The following is a 15000-nucleotide window of genomic DNA, read 5'->3' as shown; positions in this document are numbered from 1 at the left end:
CACTGTTACCTTACGCTCGCCGCCCCTCCCCCGGCCCCCGTCTCTCGTAAAGTCATGATTTTAGACAATAACGAGTAATAAGTCGATGCAAAACACGCCAAAATCTAAAATAAATAAATAGATAAATAAATAAAGTAAAAAAAATCGCTGGAGCCATTATGATAAATTTTCGATGTACTTAAAGAGGTTGAAAATAAAGAGAAGTAAGAATTGTCGCTGTTTCAAGGGTAAGAACAGTAACAAATATCTGGAAACACCTGAATATTCTTAGAAAACACTGGAAATATTGAGAGAGAGTGACTGAAAGGAAGGAAAATGTCAGAATGGTTCTAGCTGATAACGTCATTGGTCATGGAGGCGACCACAGGAAAGACACCATCCAATCTGCCTCACGTAAGCCTTCATCACACCAAAACCAGGTAATGGCGGATATATCTGAGCAGCGGATATGAAAGCTTAGACATGCAGCCACTTTTTGCGACAGTTTAGCTTATAGTGAATGAGAGATAAAGCAGATAATGGCTGATATATATAAGGATGACCTCAGATGATTTGTTTGCTTACATTTTGAAAGTTTCATTTTTGGCGGGTTTTTTTTTTTTTTAATTTCCTGTCAGTTTTCTTTTTTTTTTTTTTTTTTTGCCTTTTTATTTTTATTTTAGGTTTAATTACTTAATTGGCCAGGAGGTTAGAAAAATTACGTTAAGCTAGGTTATATTAGTTTAGGCCCGTGGAATATCGAGTTACATACATACATCTGTTTTAATTCCCTTTTCTATCATTTGTGGTTAATTTGTTGATATTTTGTCCACTGATGTTTTCGTTACATTTATTGCTATTCTCGTTTTGATTATGCTGGAATTTTCTCTAAGATTTTATGAAAGATTTGTTATTTTCATTTGACAAGTGTGTGTGTGTGTGTGTGTGTGTGTGTGTGTGTGTGTGATGAAATACAGAAAAACCTTAAATAAGAGACCAATGAGACTGAGTATAAACCAAATGATATAACAATTATATAAACCAAAGTATAAATAAAAAAACACACTAAATAAATATCTAAATACATTTTAACACAAGAATCTACAATAAAAATAGGGAAGCAAGATAAGACAAGAGTGAGCAAGTGAGACTGAATATAAAGACCCCGGGGTGTTGTGGCTAGCGAGTGATGTAAGTGTTGTGGGCTGGTGTTGCGTGAGGCTGTGGCGGTGTGGCGGTGGTGTAGCGGTGTAGCAGCATCACATCACATCACAGCACAGCACAGCATGGCACACAGGCTAGTGACGGCCGCCAGGAGGGTGGACAGAATGCTGCACAGGGGCCTAAAACGAGCTTCTCTTAGCCCGCTGTGGGTGAGTAGATCGCTAACCTCTCTCTCTCTCTCTCTCTCTCTCTCTCTCTCTCTCTCCTCTCTCTCTCTCTCTCTCTCTCTCTCTCTCTCTCTCTCTCTCTCTCTCTCTCTCTCTCGTAGCCGTTTCTCTCTCTTTAATTCCTGTTGGGTGCTTACATAAATCTCTCTCTCTCTCTCTCTCTCTCTCTCTCTCTCTCTCTCTCTCTCTCTCTCTCTCTCTCTCTCTCTCTCTCTCTCTCTCTCTCTCTCTCTCTCATAACCTAATCTATAATGTTACGTACCAATTCTCTCCTTCCCCTCTCACTCCACCTATTCCTCTCCCCCCCTCCCCTCACCACACTACTCTCACTCTCTCTTTCTCCCGCAGGTGGGGCAGCAGGTAGCCAAGATGGAGTCCCCCCACAGCTTCTCTCTCCTGCAGCAGTGGTACCAACTCTGCCAAAAACCTCCCAGGGGTTTTGAGAAGTATTTTCGGGGGGCGGCAGGGAAGCAGGGGGCCCCGGGGAAGGGTGGCAGGAAGGATGGGGGGCAGGGAGATGCAGGCCCCCCGCCCCCTCCCCCCAGTAAGGTCCCCCACCCGCCTCCCACTGGCCCCAAGGATCCTTTCTCCATGAATTTATTTGGTTCAGGGCCTAAGTAAGTTATTTGTTTGTTTGTTTGTTTGTTTGTTTGTATGTTTGTTTATTTATTTATCTGTTTTTTTTAGCTGGTTGTGGAATGATGTTTTTTTTTCTTTCATTTTCTCTTTATTCTTTTTTCTCGCTTTCCTCCTCCATCTTCTTCGTTTTTTTCTTTCTTTCTCTTCCTTCTTCTTTTACATCATCTCTCCTTCATTTCTTTTTGCTTTCTCTCTTTCTTTCTTCACCATCTTCTTTGTTCATCTTTTATATTCCTCCTCATTCTTCTTCTCTTGCTCCTATACATCTACTACTACTACTACTACTACTACTACTACTACTACTACTACTACTACTACTACTACTACTATTACTACAACTACTCCTTCTCCTCCTCCTCTCTGCTACAGGACAGGTGGCGGTGGCAGTGGGGGTCGAGGGGGCCCCAAGCCGCTGGGCGAGGGAGGGGAGAGGGAGAGGTGGGTGGCGCTGGCTACGCTGGCGGCTGTGGGTCTCCTGGGGGTGGCGGCTTACTACCAGATGAGCTACAGGGAGATCACTTGGAAGGAATTCTCGAAAAAGTATGTATTTTATTGTTTTCTTCGTCTTGTGAGTTGTCTCCACCAGTTTTTCTCTCCCCCAACCAGCTGCTAACTCTGTACAAGGGCCCTATCCGTCCATGTATGGAGTATGCTTCACTTGTACTGGGGTTCCACTCATACCACTCTGCCAGACAGGGTGGAATCAAAAGCTTTTCGTCTCATCAACTCCTCTCCTCTAACTGACTGTCTTCAGCCTCTCGCTCATCGCCACAGTGTTGCATCTCTCGCTGTCTTCTACTGCTTTTTTCATGCTAGCTGCTCTTCTGATCTTGCTAACTGCACGCTTCCCCTCCTCCCACAGCCTCACTGCACAACACTTTCCTTCTCTCACCCCTATTCTGTCCTCCCACTAATACAAGAGTTAACAAGTATTCTCAATCATTCATCCCTTTCTCTGATAAACTCTGGAACTCCTTGCCTGCTTCTGTATTTCCCCCTTCCTGTGACTTGAACTCTTTCATGGGGGAGGTTTCAAGACTTACCCTCCAACTCTGGATGATGCATTTTAACCTTAATTTTGAGACTGGCACCTCAATAGGCCTTCTTTCTAAAATTTTGTTGTCTCTTGGCCTATGCATCTCTTACATGAAAAATAGATAAATAGGAACACAAGGGTTGGTGCAGGAAGCCATTAGGTCTACACTTGGCAATCCCATTATAAAACATGCATCTATTTTCACCTGTTTGCTCACCTGTCACCTGTGTTGCAGTTACCTGGCCAAGGGGATTGTGGAGAAGCTGGAGGTGATCAACAAGAAGTGGGTGCGCGTTAAACTCATGCCGGGAAACCAAGTGGAGGGCGCGGTGAGTGTGTGTGTGTGTGTGTATGTATGTATGTATGTCCACCATCATCATCTTGCCTCTGTCTATTCCTTGCTTCCTCAAATTTTCATTCCTGCTCTTTTATTTTCATCTTTATCCACTTCTCCTTCCCTCCACTTCTACTTTCCATCATTACCCCCTCCTGCATCTCTCCTGCTTTCATTCCTTCAGTGTGTGTGTGTGTGTATGTTCATAGATGTACCTTAACCTGACAAAACCCTTTACATAATGAAAAAAAACAGCCAATTAAACTCTTGCTTTCTTACCTCAAACACTCTCTCTCTCTCTCTCTCTCTCTCTCTCTCTCTCTCTCTCTCTCTCTCTCTCTCTCTCTCTCTCTCTCTCTCTCTCTCTCTCTCTCTCTCTCTCTCTCTCTCTCTCTCTCTCTCTCTCTCTCTCTCTCTCTCTCTCTCTCTCTCTCTCTCTCTCTCTCTCTCTCTCTCTCAGACTCACACACACTCCCTGACACCCTACAAAACTTCACTGTGCTTACCTCTCTCTCTCTCTCTCCCTCTCCCTCTCTCCAGACGACCCTGTGGTTCAGCATTGGCTCAGTGGACGCCTTTGAGAGGAACGTGGAGACGGCACAGCTGGAGGCAGGGATTGAGCCGAGCAACTACATCCCTGTGGTGTACAAGAATGAGTTGGAGGCTGCAACCTTTACCTCCTTCCTGCCCACCCTGCTTATCATTGGTGTGTGTGTGTTTGTGTGCGTGTGTGTGTCAGTTGTTTAGTGTGTCAGTCAGTCAGTTAGTTAGTCTATAAGTGTGTGTGTGTAAGAAAAATTACAAAATAAGTTAAAAATGACAAAAAAACACATTAATTTCTACTTATTTATCAGTTTTATTAGAAAGTAAGGAAAAAATATCCACTCTCATCCACTTGTATCCACTCCATGCGTCCTCCACAGGGTTTCTGATCTTCATGATGAGGAGGTCAGCCCAGATGATGGGTGGATCAGGCGGGCGGAGGGGTGGAGGGCTCTTTGGCGGAGTGATGGAGTCGACTGCCAAGATGGTCAACCCTACGGACATTGGGGTCAAGTTCCTGTGAGTGGTGGTGGTGCTTGTGGTGGTGGTGGTGGTGGTGGTGGTTTTCCTGTTCTCTCTCTCTCTCTTTCTCTGGCAAATTTTTTTTTTTTTTTTCACTTTTTCATTTTGCTCTTTTTTTCTCTTCTTTCACGTTTGTTTCCCCTTTCTCTTCGTAATTTCCTCCTTTCGTTCCTCTTTTTTTCATTCTCTTTTTTTTTGGGTTGTCTTTCTCTCAGTATGTTTCAAATTTGATGTCACTTTTCTCTATATTCTACACACGTGTCTTCTCATATTTTCTCCTGGTCGCAACCTGTCAGCGCATCAGTCCCCTTTCTCCTCTCGGCAGGGACGTGGCGGGCTGCGAGGAAGCCAAGGTCGAGATTATGGAGTTTGTCAATTTTCTCAAGAACCCACAGCAGTACACAGAGCTGGGTGCCAAGATTCCTAAGGGGGCCATTCTGACGGGTGAGGGCCTGTCTGTGTGTCTGTGTGTGTGTGTGTGTGTGCGCTATTCATTTATTTGTTTATTTTATTTACTTATTTTTTATTTTTGAGTCCTCTTCCCTCCCCTTCCCTTCCCAACTCCTCACTTCCACATCTCTGCCATACAGCACACCTCACCTTACACCCCCTCCACACCTCCACACTCCCTTGCACCTTGTTCCCTCACCCCAGCTCACCCCCGTCTGTCTCCGCAGGGCCTCCCGGTACTGGCAAGACCCTGCTAGCAAAGGCCACAGCAGGGGAGGCAAACGTTCCTTTTATTTACGTCTCTGGCTCGGAGTTTCTGGAGATGTTTGTGGGTGTTGGCCCGTCCAGGGTGAGTATAGGATGTCTGCAGGATGTCTGTTGGTTATTAAGATGGTAGGATTGTTATTTAAGCTTTTCCAATTAGATTACACATTTTTCTCTAAGGATTTACTTTTTTTGTAGGAGTGTAAAAGTGTAGGATAGCTGTAGGATATCTGTGAAGGATGTGAGGGTAAGGATATGGCAGTAGGATGCCTATTTAGGACGCTAGTTTGATGTTTGGTGTTTTACAGTGAATTCTGAACTGGTAAGGATGTGTTCAGTGGGTGTCAGGATGTCTAGGGTGAGTTTAAGGGTGTAGGATACCTGTAGGATGTCTCTGTAGGATATCACAAGTGTACGGGGATTATTGAGGATGCTACAGTTATATTTAATGTTCTAGTTTTTTTTTTTTTATCCTCTGCATATACCTGACTTATTCCCAACACACTTGACACTCCCCAACACACATGACCCCTACCCCAACACACCTGACTTACTCCCAACACACCTGACCTCCTCCCAACACACACCTGTCACTCCCCAACACACCTGACCACTCCCCAACACACCTGATCACTTCCCAACACACACCTCTATCTCCCCAACTCATCTGACACTCCCCAGCACACCTGACCCCCCTCTCAACACAACCCATCTCCCCAACACAGCTTACCCTCTCCCAACACACATCTTCACCTCCCCAGCACATCTGACTCACCTCTTACAGACCTGACTCACCCCCTACACTTCCAGGTAAGGGACATGTTTGCAATGGCGCGGAAGAACGCACCTTGTATTCTCTTTGTGGATGAGATTGACGCAGTGGGGCGGAAGAGGGGTGGAAAGAGCTTTGGTGGACACTCGGAGCAGGAGAACACCCTGAATCAGCTGTTGGTGGAGATGGATGGTGAGGAGGTGGAGGAGGAGGAGGTGGAGGAGGAGGAGGAGAAGGAGGAGGTGTTGTATGTGTGTGTGTGTGTGTTGGTTAGGTTGTGTTATGTTGTATTGTGTTTTTTGTTTTGTTTTTTTTTCATCATCTTCGTCTTCCTCTTCTTCTTTGTCTTTCTCTTCTTCCTCCTTCTGCTCATCATCATCATCATCTCATTTTCTTTCACCATCGCCGCTGTTGTCACTGTCCTTTCCTCCTCATTTGTTTCTTTCTTTTTTTTTGTCTGTTTTTTCTCTGTTATTCTTTGTGTGTGTGTGTGTGTGTGTGTGTGTGTGTGTGTGTGTGTGTGTGTGTGTGTGTGTGTGTGTGTGTGTGTGTGTGTGTGTGTGTGTGTGTGTGTGTGTTTATCAGTCTCTCTCTCTCTCTCTCTCTCTCTCTCTCTCTCTCTCTCTCTCTCTCTCTCTCTCTCTCTCTCTCTCTCTCTCTCTCTCTCTCTCTCACCATGAATTGTGTACTCCTTATCTTCCTTCCTTCCTTCCTTCCTTCCTTCCTTCCTTCCTTCCTTCCTTCCTTCCTTCCTTCCTTCCTTCCTTCCTTCCTTCCTTCCTTCCTTCCTTCCCCACCACCACCACCCATTCATTCCTTCTTCATTCCCCACCATCACCACCAGCACCACCACCCTCTCTTCTCACCACAGTCACCACAATCCCTAACTTCACTACCACTCCTGACACTCTCTCTCCACCCAGGCTTCAACACCACCTCCAATGTAGTGGTGCTGGCGGCCACAAACAGGGTGGACATCCTGGACAAGGCGCTGCTCAGGCCGGGGAGGTTCGACAGGCAGATCTTTGTTCCCCCGCCAGATATCAAGGGACGTGCTTCAATTTTCAAGGTGCATCTTGGCCCCCTGAAGACGCACTTGGAGAAGGACGACCTCGCACGGAAAATGGCTGCCCTCACTCCTGGATTTACTGGTACAAGTGGTGGTTTATGTATTAGGTTTTTATATCATTTTACTTATTTTCATTATTTTATTATTTACTGAAATGTCTTAGTTCTGTTAGCTGTCCCACAGTTTCAGAATTAGAGGTGCTGTGTAGGGAAACTCTCTCATCTTGAAGGGCAGGGTAAGCCAGTGTGTGCTGTGGGACCTTGCTGTGGACGTACCTACATCTGCTGTGGTTTCAGGGTTAGAGAAGGTGCTGGGTAGGGAAACAGTCTCATCTTGAAGGGGCAGGGAAGCTAGTGTGTGCTGTGGGAGCCTTGCTGTGGATGTATGTGTCCAGCTGTGCTATGCCTAAGCTTCTGGGGTGCAGTACGGTGGTCCATGAGGCTTTAAGAGTGTGAATGGTGTGTCTGTGAGGGTGTGGTGCCTTGTGGGTTACCCTGTGTAGGATTACCAGCTTGGTGTATAGGTAGAGATGGTGTATTCAGTGTTACCCTCATCCTATCTGGCATCCATACCCAAACACACAAACACCAACATCAGCACACACTTCTTTCACCCTGTTTGGCATTCCCACCCGATCAAACTTACCTTATCCTCACCCAATCACACTCACACCCTAACAAAGTCAAACGCACCACAATTTCACCCTACCTGACATCTCTACCCTAGCATTTCACCTCATCTTCACCCTAACACACAGGCGCAGACATCAGCAACGTGTGCAATGAAGCAGCCCTGATTGCAGCCAGGGACGCAGAGACAGATATCATCATGAAGCACTTTGAGGCTGCCATTGAGCGTGTGGTGGCTGGCATGGAGAAGAAAACCAATGTACTACAGCCGGCAGAGAAGAAAACTGTTGCCTTCCACGAGGCCGGCCATGCTGTGTGTGGCTGGTTCCTGGAGCACGCTGACCCACTGTTAAAGGTCGGTGCTCGGGTGATGTGGTGGTAGGGACAGGGGGTCATAGAGTCAGGGTGTGTTGCTTTTCACTTCTAATATATAAGTTATCTGGTGTGTGGCTGGTTCCGGGAGCGTGGTGGCCCTCTGTTGATAGTTAGAGGTGCTGGGGTGATGGGGTGGTGGTGGTAGGGGTAGTAGGTGAAGAACAGGCAGTGTGTGTGTGTGTGTGTGTGTGTGTGTGTGTGTGCGGTCTGTTGGTAGGGTTAGATTCTACAACAGATCCTTTCCTTCTGGTTTCCCAATGTGGTTTAAACTAATACCTTCCTTCATACACACCAAGACCAGATGGCCCTTCATTCCGACCCCTACATACCCCAGCAGACTATCCTTCCTTTGCTCTTCCCCCTGCAGCACCTCAATCATTAAAAAAAAAACACACATCTCCTTACATTCTCATCCCTTTGTGCACTAACCCACTGCCGTTTCTCTCTACTACACTGTTCCCCACACACAAGCATTAGTCCCCTCATGCTTAACCTAACCTAACCTAACCTAGCACACACTCATACCTCTCCCGTATTCCCAAACACACACACACACACAAACCAAACATTTTACATCCTTCTAACACTGTCACTCACCCCATCACAACGCTGGCCCTCACACAGTCTCTCCTCCTGCAGGTGTCCATTATACCCAGAGGAAAGGGCCTTGGCTATGCCCAGTACCTACCTAAGGAGCAGTACCTCTTCACCAAGGAACAGCTATTTGATCGAATGTGTGTGATGCTTGGCGGCCGCGCTTCTGAGAGTATCTTCTTCGGCGCTGTGACCACCGGCGCCCAGGACGACCTCAGTAAAGTGACACGCTCTGCCCAGGCCCAGGTGAGGTCGTGGAGGGGTTAGGTTAGGCTGGGTGTGTCAGTCTGTGTGGATTATTTAAGTTCGTTTCGGTTCGTTTTTTAAATTTTTTGTGGGTTTTTTGCGTTTTTTTTTCAAAGGGGAAAGTTGATTATGATTATATGTGTGTTTTCTTGTGTCTGTTCTTCCAATCTTTTCCTCTTGCTTGCTTTCTGTGTCTTATTGCCTCTTTCTTCTCTTCTCTCCATAGATTGTCCAATATGGCATGAACGACCGAATTGGACTGAGGGTGTACCAGCTGCCGGAGCCTGGAGAGATGGCCATGCAGAAGCCGTACAGCGAGGCCACAGCTGGAGCAATCGACGAGGAGGTTAAGTCGCTCATTGACGAGGCATACATCAGGACCATCAACCTGCTGACGGAGAAGAAGGAGTGCGTGCGAAAGGTGAGTGGTGATGGTGATGATGGTGGTGATGATGGTGTATGTGTTGTCTTGTGTCTGTTCCTTTAATCCTTTCCTCTTTCCTGCTTTCTATGTCTTATTCTCCCTTCACTTCTCTTCTCTTCTTCACAGCACCACTAAGCTTGCCCAGCCAGGAATTATTTTTATCCACCCAACATTGCTTGTGATTTTGAGCTAAGAAATGTAACCAGAATGAGCCCCCAGACACCCTACACCCTAGAACACCCTCCTAACACCCTCCTGACACCCTCCTTCATCCCTACAGGTGGCCGAGAGACTGCTGGAGAGAGAGATCTTAAGCCGAGATGACATGATTGAGCTCCTTGGCCCACGTCCCTTCAAGGAAAAATCCACTTACGAGGAGTTTGTAGAGGGAACAGGTAGCTTTGAGGAGGACACCAAGCTTCCTGAGGGCCTGAAGGAGTGGAATAAGCCCCGGGATCAGCCACAGAAGCCCAAGGAGGAGGCCAGCTAGTGTAGGACGTGTGGATGGAGGTGAGGGATGTAGGACGTCTTCAAGGATTCTTGGCGATTCATGTATCAATAGCGAGGGAGGAGGATGGAGGGTAGGAAAGATGAAGGATGCAGTTTTCTTTTTCCCTCACTGACCTTGAAGGATGGAGGACAGGAGAGGTGAAGGATGGAGGGAAAGAGTTGTAAAGGGCACAGTTTCCTTCACCTTTCCTCTGACCGTGAAGGATGCGGAGCGTAGGAAAGGTTAAGGATGCAGTTTCCAATGTTTCTCCTCTGACCTTGAGGGATGCAGAGGGGAGGGAAAGCCAGAGGAAGGTCAGGGCTGCAGTGAGAGGCTTAATGCAAACAAGCCTTGCCTGAGAGAGAGAGTGAACCGCAAATATCGCCTCACTTAGTTAATTTATCACGCTGGTTTTGTGTCAGCTTGTAAATATGTATGTATGTATGTACATGACTTGTGTTCATGCCCGCTTGGAAGGTGAACCAACTAGGACACCAGTGAAGTGTTGCCGGGAAGTGTTGAAATGTTGCTTTGTATTTTTTTTTTGTAACTCTGAAGAAAGGTGATTGCACATTTGTGATGTTTGATTGCCCTCCAACACCTTAACTACCCACTCCTCCTCCTCCTCCTCCTCCTCCTCCTCCTTCTCCTCGTCCTCCTTTATCTCATTTTTTCCTTCCCTCCTTCCCTTTCTCTCAATATCATTTTCCTTTTTTGGTGTTTGGTCTGTAACACCTCATCACCTCTTTTGTCGTCCTATTCCTCCTCTTCCTCTATCTCAATTTCTCCTTTTCTTTCTCTCCTTTCACATTAATTTGCATTCTTAGTGTTTTCTCTTTATGATATTTGCTCACTCAATTTCCCCTCCTCCTTCTCCTCCTCCTCTTTCTCCATTCCTCTCTATCTCTCTCCTCTTTCCCTTTCCTGGGTTGCCTGATGTGGGATTACCAGACAGACAGACAGACAGACAGACAGCCATTTCACTACCCAGATAAGAGAGATAAGATTTTAAAGTACAGTATTCAGTCTTCTGTTAATCCTCTACACAGGTTCTTCAGTCAGTCTTCCCCCACGCCACCTCTCCAACATTGCCCCCAATCACCACTGCACCATCCTGTCCTTCTGGTTCTGGTTCAGTTGCATCATAGAACCGGTTATTTGATTTTTTATTTATTTATTTATCTTTCTGGCTGGGGGGGGGGAGGGCAGACTAAGGCAGAAAGTAAACATGCATTGTAGTTAACTTTCCCTAAATGACCTAAGAGAGAACTTGGAATGTGTTCTATCTCTCTCTCTCTCTCTCTCTCTCTCTCTCTCTCTCTCTCTCTCTCTCTCTCTCTCTCTCTCTCTCTCTCTCTCTCTCTCTCTCTCTCTCTCTCAATTAACAGTAAGCTATTAGTATTGTTTCTTTTTTATGTAGGAAGAGAGAGAGAGAGAGAGAGAGAGAGAGAGACGAACAGGAGATAGGTGAAACAGTAAATAAGATAGAAATTGAAAAAATAAATAAATGAAGGATAATGAAAGAGAAGGAAGAGGAGAAAGGTAAATAAAAGGAGGAATAAGGTGAACACTCGAAGACAGAAAGAGAAGAGAGAGAAAGAGAAAAAAGGAAAAAAAGGACATAAAAAGGAGAGAATAAAGAGAGGAAAAAGATTAAAGAAAAAAGGAAAATAAGAAGAGCAAGCAAGGAAAAATGAGAAAGAAGAAAGTAAGAGAAAAGGAGAAAGCCAAGAATAGCAATGAGAGAGAGAGAAGGAAGAAGAAGAAGAAGAAGGAGGAGGAAGAAGAGGAAGAAGAATAGAATCAATTCTTATATTTGCTTTTGTGTGTCTTTAGAGAGAGAGAGAGAGAGAGAGATGACATCGTAACAAGGTCATACGAGAGAGAGAGAGAGAGAGAGAGAGAGAGAGAGAGAGAGAGAGAGAGAGAGAGAGAGAGAGAGAGGAAAGTTTGTACCCAAGTTAAAAAAAAATATATTACTTGTTTTTATTTTTATTTATCAGTTCATCATTAATTTATTCACCTATTCTCCCTCTCCCTCGCTGACCAGCTTCGTGGGTCACTGTGACCTGACCTGACCTTTGCTGGCTGACCTGGCGATGGTGTAGGTAGATGTGACCCAGTTATGAAAGGTCAGGTCAGGGTGACTGGCTAAGTGTGTGGGTGAGTGACTTACTGACTGACTGACTGACTGGCTGACTGACTGACTGACTGACTGGCTGGCTGACTGGCTGGCTGGCTGACTGACTGGCTGACTGGCTGACTGACTGGCTGGCTGACTGACTGACTGACTGACTAACTGACTGGCTGGCTGACTGGCTGGCTGACTGACTGGCTGGCTGGCTGACTGGCTGGCTGACTGGCTGGCTGACTGACTGACTGACTGACTGGCTGAATGACTGACTGACTGGCTGACTGGCTGGCTGACTGACTAACTGACTCTTACTGCCCAACTAAATGTGTGTGTGTGTGTGTGTGAGTGTCAAGACGGAAAAACCCAGCAGTAAGGTTTTCCTTGAAGAAGCACACACACACACACACACACACACACACACACACACACACACACACACACACACACACACACACACACACACACACACACGTTTTTCTCTCTAAAAGTTGATCAGAAAGTAATTATTGTTGTTGCTGCTTTTAATCCTTTCCTACTCGTCTTCCTTCTCCTCCTCCTCCTCCTTCTCCTCCTCCTCCTCCTCCTCCTTCTCCTCCTTCATATTATCTTCATTATCTCTCGTCTTTTACATTTATCATCTCGTCTCCTCCTACTCCTCCTCCTCCTCCTCCTCCTCCTCCTCCTCCTCCTCTTCCTCCTCCTCTTTCTCCTACTGCTGCTGCTGGGGACTCACGGGGCCGTAACACGAGGCGGGGCGGGGCGGGGCAGGCGGGGCGGGGGAGTGGGGCGGGGCATACCACTTTCACTGACCTAAGCTGCCGCTCTCTTGTCAGCTCTGGCATTCTTCCAAACACACACACACACACACAAACACACACACACTCTCTCTCTCTCTCTCTCTCTCTCTCTCTCTCTCTCTCTCTCTCTCTCTCTCTCTCTCTCTCTCTCTCTCTCTTTTACGCCTCTTTTTTCTTCTTTTTTCTTTCTTCCTTTCTTCCCTTCCTTTCTTTTTTCTCTTTCTTATTTCTTCTTTTCTTCTCCATTCTTCTCCCTGCACTCTTCAGTATCTTCTTCCTCCTCCTCTTCCTCCTCTTTCTCCCCTTCCTCCCAGTTATCAGTGAATACCATTATGATAATCTAATTCACGCTTATTCTCTCTCTCTCTCTCTCTCTCTCTCTCTCTCTCTCTCTCTCTCTCTCTCTCTCTCTCTCTCTCTCTCTCTCTCTCTCTCTCTCTCTCTCTGGGTCTATTATTTGGTGTTGTTATGTACAGTCATTCTCTCCTCCTCCTCCTCCTCCTCCATCTCCTCTTCCTCTTCCTCCTCCTCCTCCTCCTCCTCCTCCTCCTCCTCCTCCTCCTTCACATTATCTTCATTATCTCTCGTCTTTTACATTTATCAACTCGCCTCCTCTTCCTCCTCCTCCTCCTCCTTCTCCTCCTCCTTCTCCTCCTCCTCCTCTTCCTCCTCCTCCTCCTCCTCCTGCTGCTGCTGCTGGGGATTCACGGGGCCGTAACACGAGGCGGGGCAGGGCGGGGCAGGCGGGCAGCCTTGCCAGGACCAAAAGGTCTGTTGCTGTTTGGCTTTCCTTTGTATTCCTTTGTATTCCTCCTCCTCCTCCTCCTCCTTTAGTGGTAAACAAATATTTCCTTTCCTTTATATACGAGTATTCTTAATGTTCCTGTTCTCATTTTCTTTAACGTAGTAGTAGAAGTAGTAGTAGTAGTAGTAGTAGTAGTAGTGGTGGTGGTGGTGGTGGTGGTGGCGTTATTATTGTAGTATTGTGTGTGTGTGTGTGTGTGTGTGTGTGTGTAAGAACACACACACACACACACACACATATACACAGCCTCGTGGCTCAGTGGTAAAGTGGCTGAGTTTGTGTTGTCGGTTCGAATCCCAGTAGGAGCTGGTCACCTGTGGGCAGTTACTGTGTGAGGTCGCAGTGAGGTCACAGTCTTACTTAATGATCGGTAATAGTGACCTCTGAGTTGCCAATGAGAGGATTGCGCTGGTGGTTGCGCTGGTGGTTGCGGGTCCGCTCGTGGCCAGGCCTTGGTGAATTACACACACACACACACACACATAACACACACACACATCATACAAGGTCACGTAACGACACACGTATGTATGCTCAGGCACACACACACACACACACACACATACGCACACATTGGTTCTCTGTTTACAAGTATATTTTTATCAGGTTAAGTCGCAAAAGAGAGAGAGAGAGAGAGAGAGAGAGAGAGAGAGAGAGAGAGAGAGAGAGAGAGAGAGAGAGAGAGAGGTCAGGTTTTACATTTATTTAAGAAAAGAACATAAAAATATCGTGGAGAGAGAGAGAGAGAGAGAGAGAGAGAGAGAGAGAGAGAGAGAGAGAGAGAGAGAGAGAGAGTGTGTGTGTGTGTGTGTGAGTACATAATTATGTCACCCGATAGTTTGTCAGTCATATTACCACGCGATACTCTCTCTCTCTCTCTCTCTCTCTCTCTCTCTCTCTCTCTCTCTCTCTCTCTCTCTCTCAACCGCCTATTATCTGTCCCCTGAGCTTTACAGATTTTTGGTTCGCTTGCTAAACGAACCACTGGGTGTTGGGAAACCTTGGTTCGAACCCCGCTAACTCCTGTAGTGGTGGTGGTGGTGGCGGTGTTTTTATTGCTGTTGTTGTTGTTGTTGTTGTTGTTGTTGTTGTTGTTGTTCCACCTTCTCCTCCGTGGAAGAGTTTATGACCTTAGATAAATTACACAGGACTATTACTACTACTGCTACTACTACTACTACTACTACTACTACTACTACTACTACTACTACTTCTAATGATAATAATAATAATGATAGTAACAATGCAATAGGCGACAGACACAATAACGGCCTGGGTTAGGTTAGACATGACACAGAGACACCATTTCAACACACTACGCATTACTTGGTCATGCAATACAATCTGAACGTTCTCTCTGCCACTGTCTGGGAGAAAAATTGCGTGATCTGACTAGTATTCAGCTGGTTTGGTGCTAGCCTCACTGCTTCCTCCCCCCTCCCGGGCAGGCAGTGCATGGCGCCAAGTAGCCTATCGTTTTCTTTTTTTCGTTTATTGCATCTATACT

General features: G+C 46.3%; 1 protein-coding gene across 1 annotated transcript; it reads left to right on the top strand.

Annotated features, from left to right (window-relative positions):
- Positions 1 to 1142: 1142 nt before the first annotated feature.
- LOC135094942 (AFG3-like protein 2) lies at positions 1143 to 10332 on the top strand. Its single transcript, XM_063995461.1, has 14 exons — positions 1143 to 1352; positions 1719 to 1987; positions 2379 to 2549; positions 3281 to 3374; positions 3920 to 4085; positions 4303 to 4441; positions 4770 to 4888; positions 5122 to 5243; positions 5969 to 6122; positions 6854 to 7081; positions 7757 to 7983; positions 8643 to 8843; positions 9070 to 9264; positions 9548 to 10332. The coding sequence occupies exons 1-14, from the start codon at positions 1266 to 1268 to the stop codon at positions 9755 to 9757; spliced, it is 2382 nt and encodes a 793-aa protein (XP_063851531.1). The 5' UTR covers positions 1143 to 1265; the 3' UTR covers positions 9758 to 10332.
- Positions 10333 to 15000: the final 4668 nt, after the last annotated feature.

This window comes from Scylla paramamosain, chromosome 47 (assembly GCF_035594125.1).
Source record: "Scylla paramamosain isolate STU-SP2022 chromosome 47, ASM3559412v1, whole genome shotgun sequence".
Lineage (NCBI taxonomy): Eukaryota > Metazoa > Arthropoda > Malacostraca > Decapoda > Portunidae > Scylla > Scylla paramamosain.
Note: the sequence above shows the minus strand (reverse complement) of the source record. Positions and strands in the feature narration are given on the sequence as shown.

Coding starts and splice junctions, on each gene's coding strand:
- LOC135094942 (XM_063995461.1), top strand. CDS start 1,266: ATGGCACACAGGCTAGTGACGGCCGCCAGGAGGGTGGACAGAATGCTG. Junction 3,375..3,919: donor GAAACCAAGTGGAGGGCGCG/GTGAGTGTGTGT, acceptor CCCTCTCTCCAG/ACGACCCTGTGGTTCAGCAT. Junction 4,889..5,121: donor TAAGGGGGCCATTCTGACGG/GTGAGGGCCTGT, acceptor CTGTCTCCGCAG/GGCCTCCCGGTACTGGCAAG.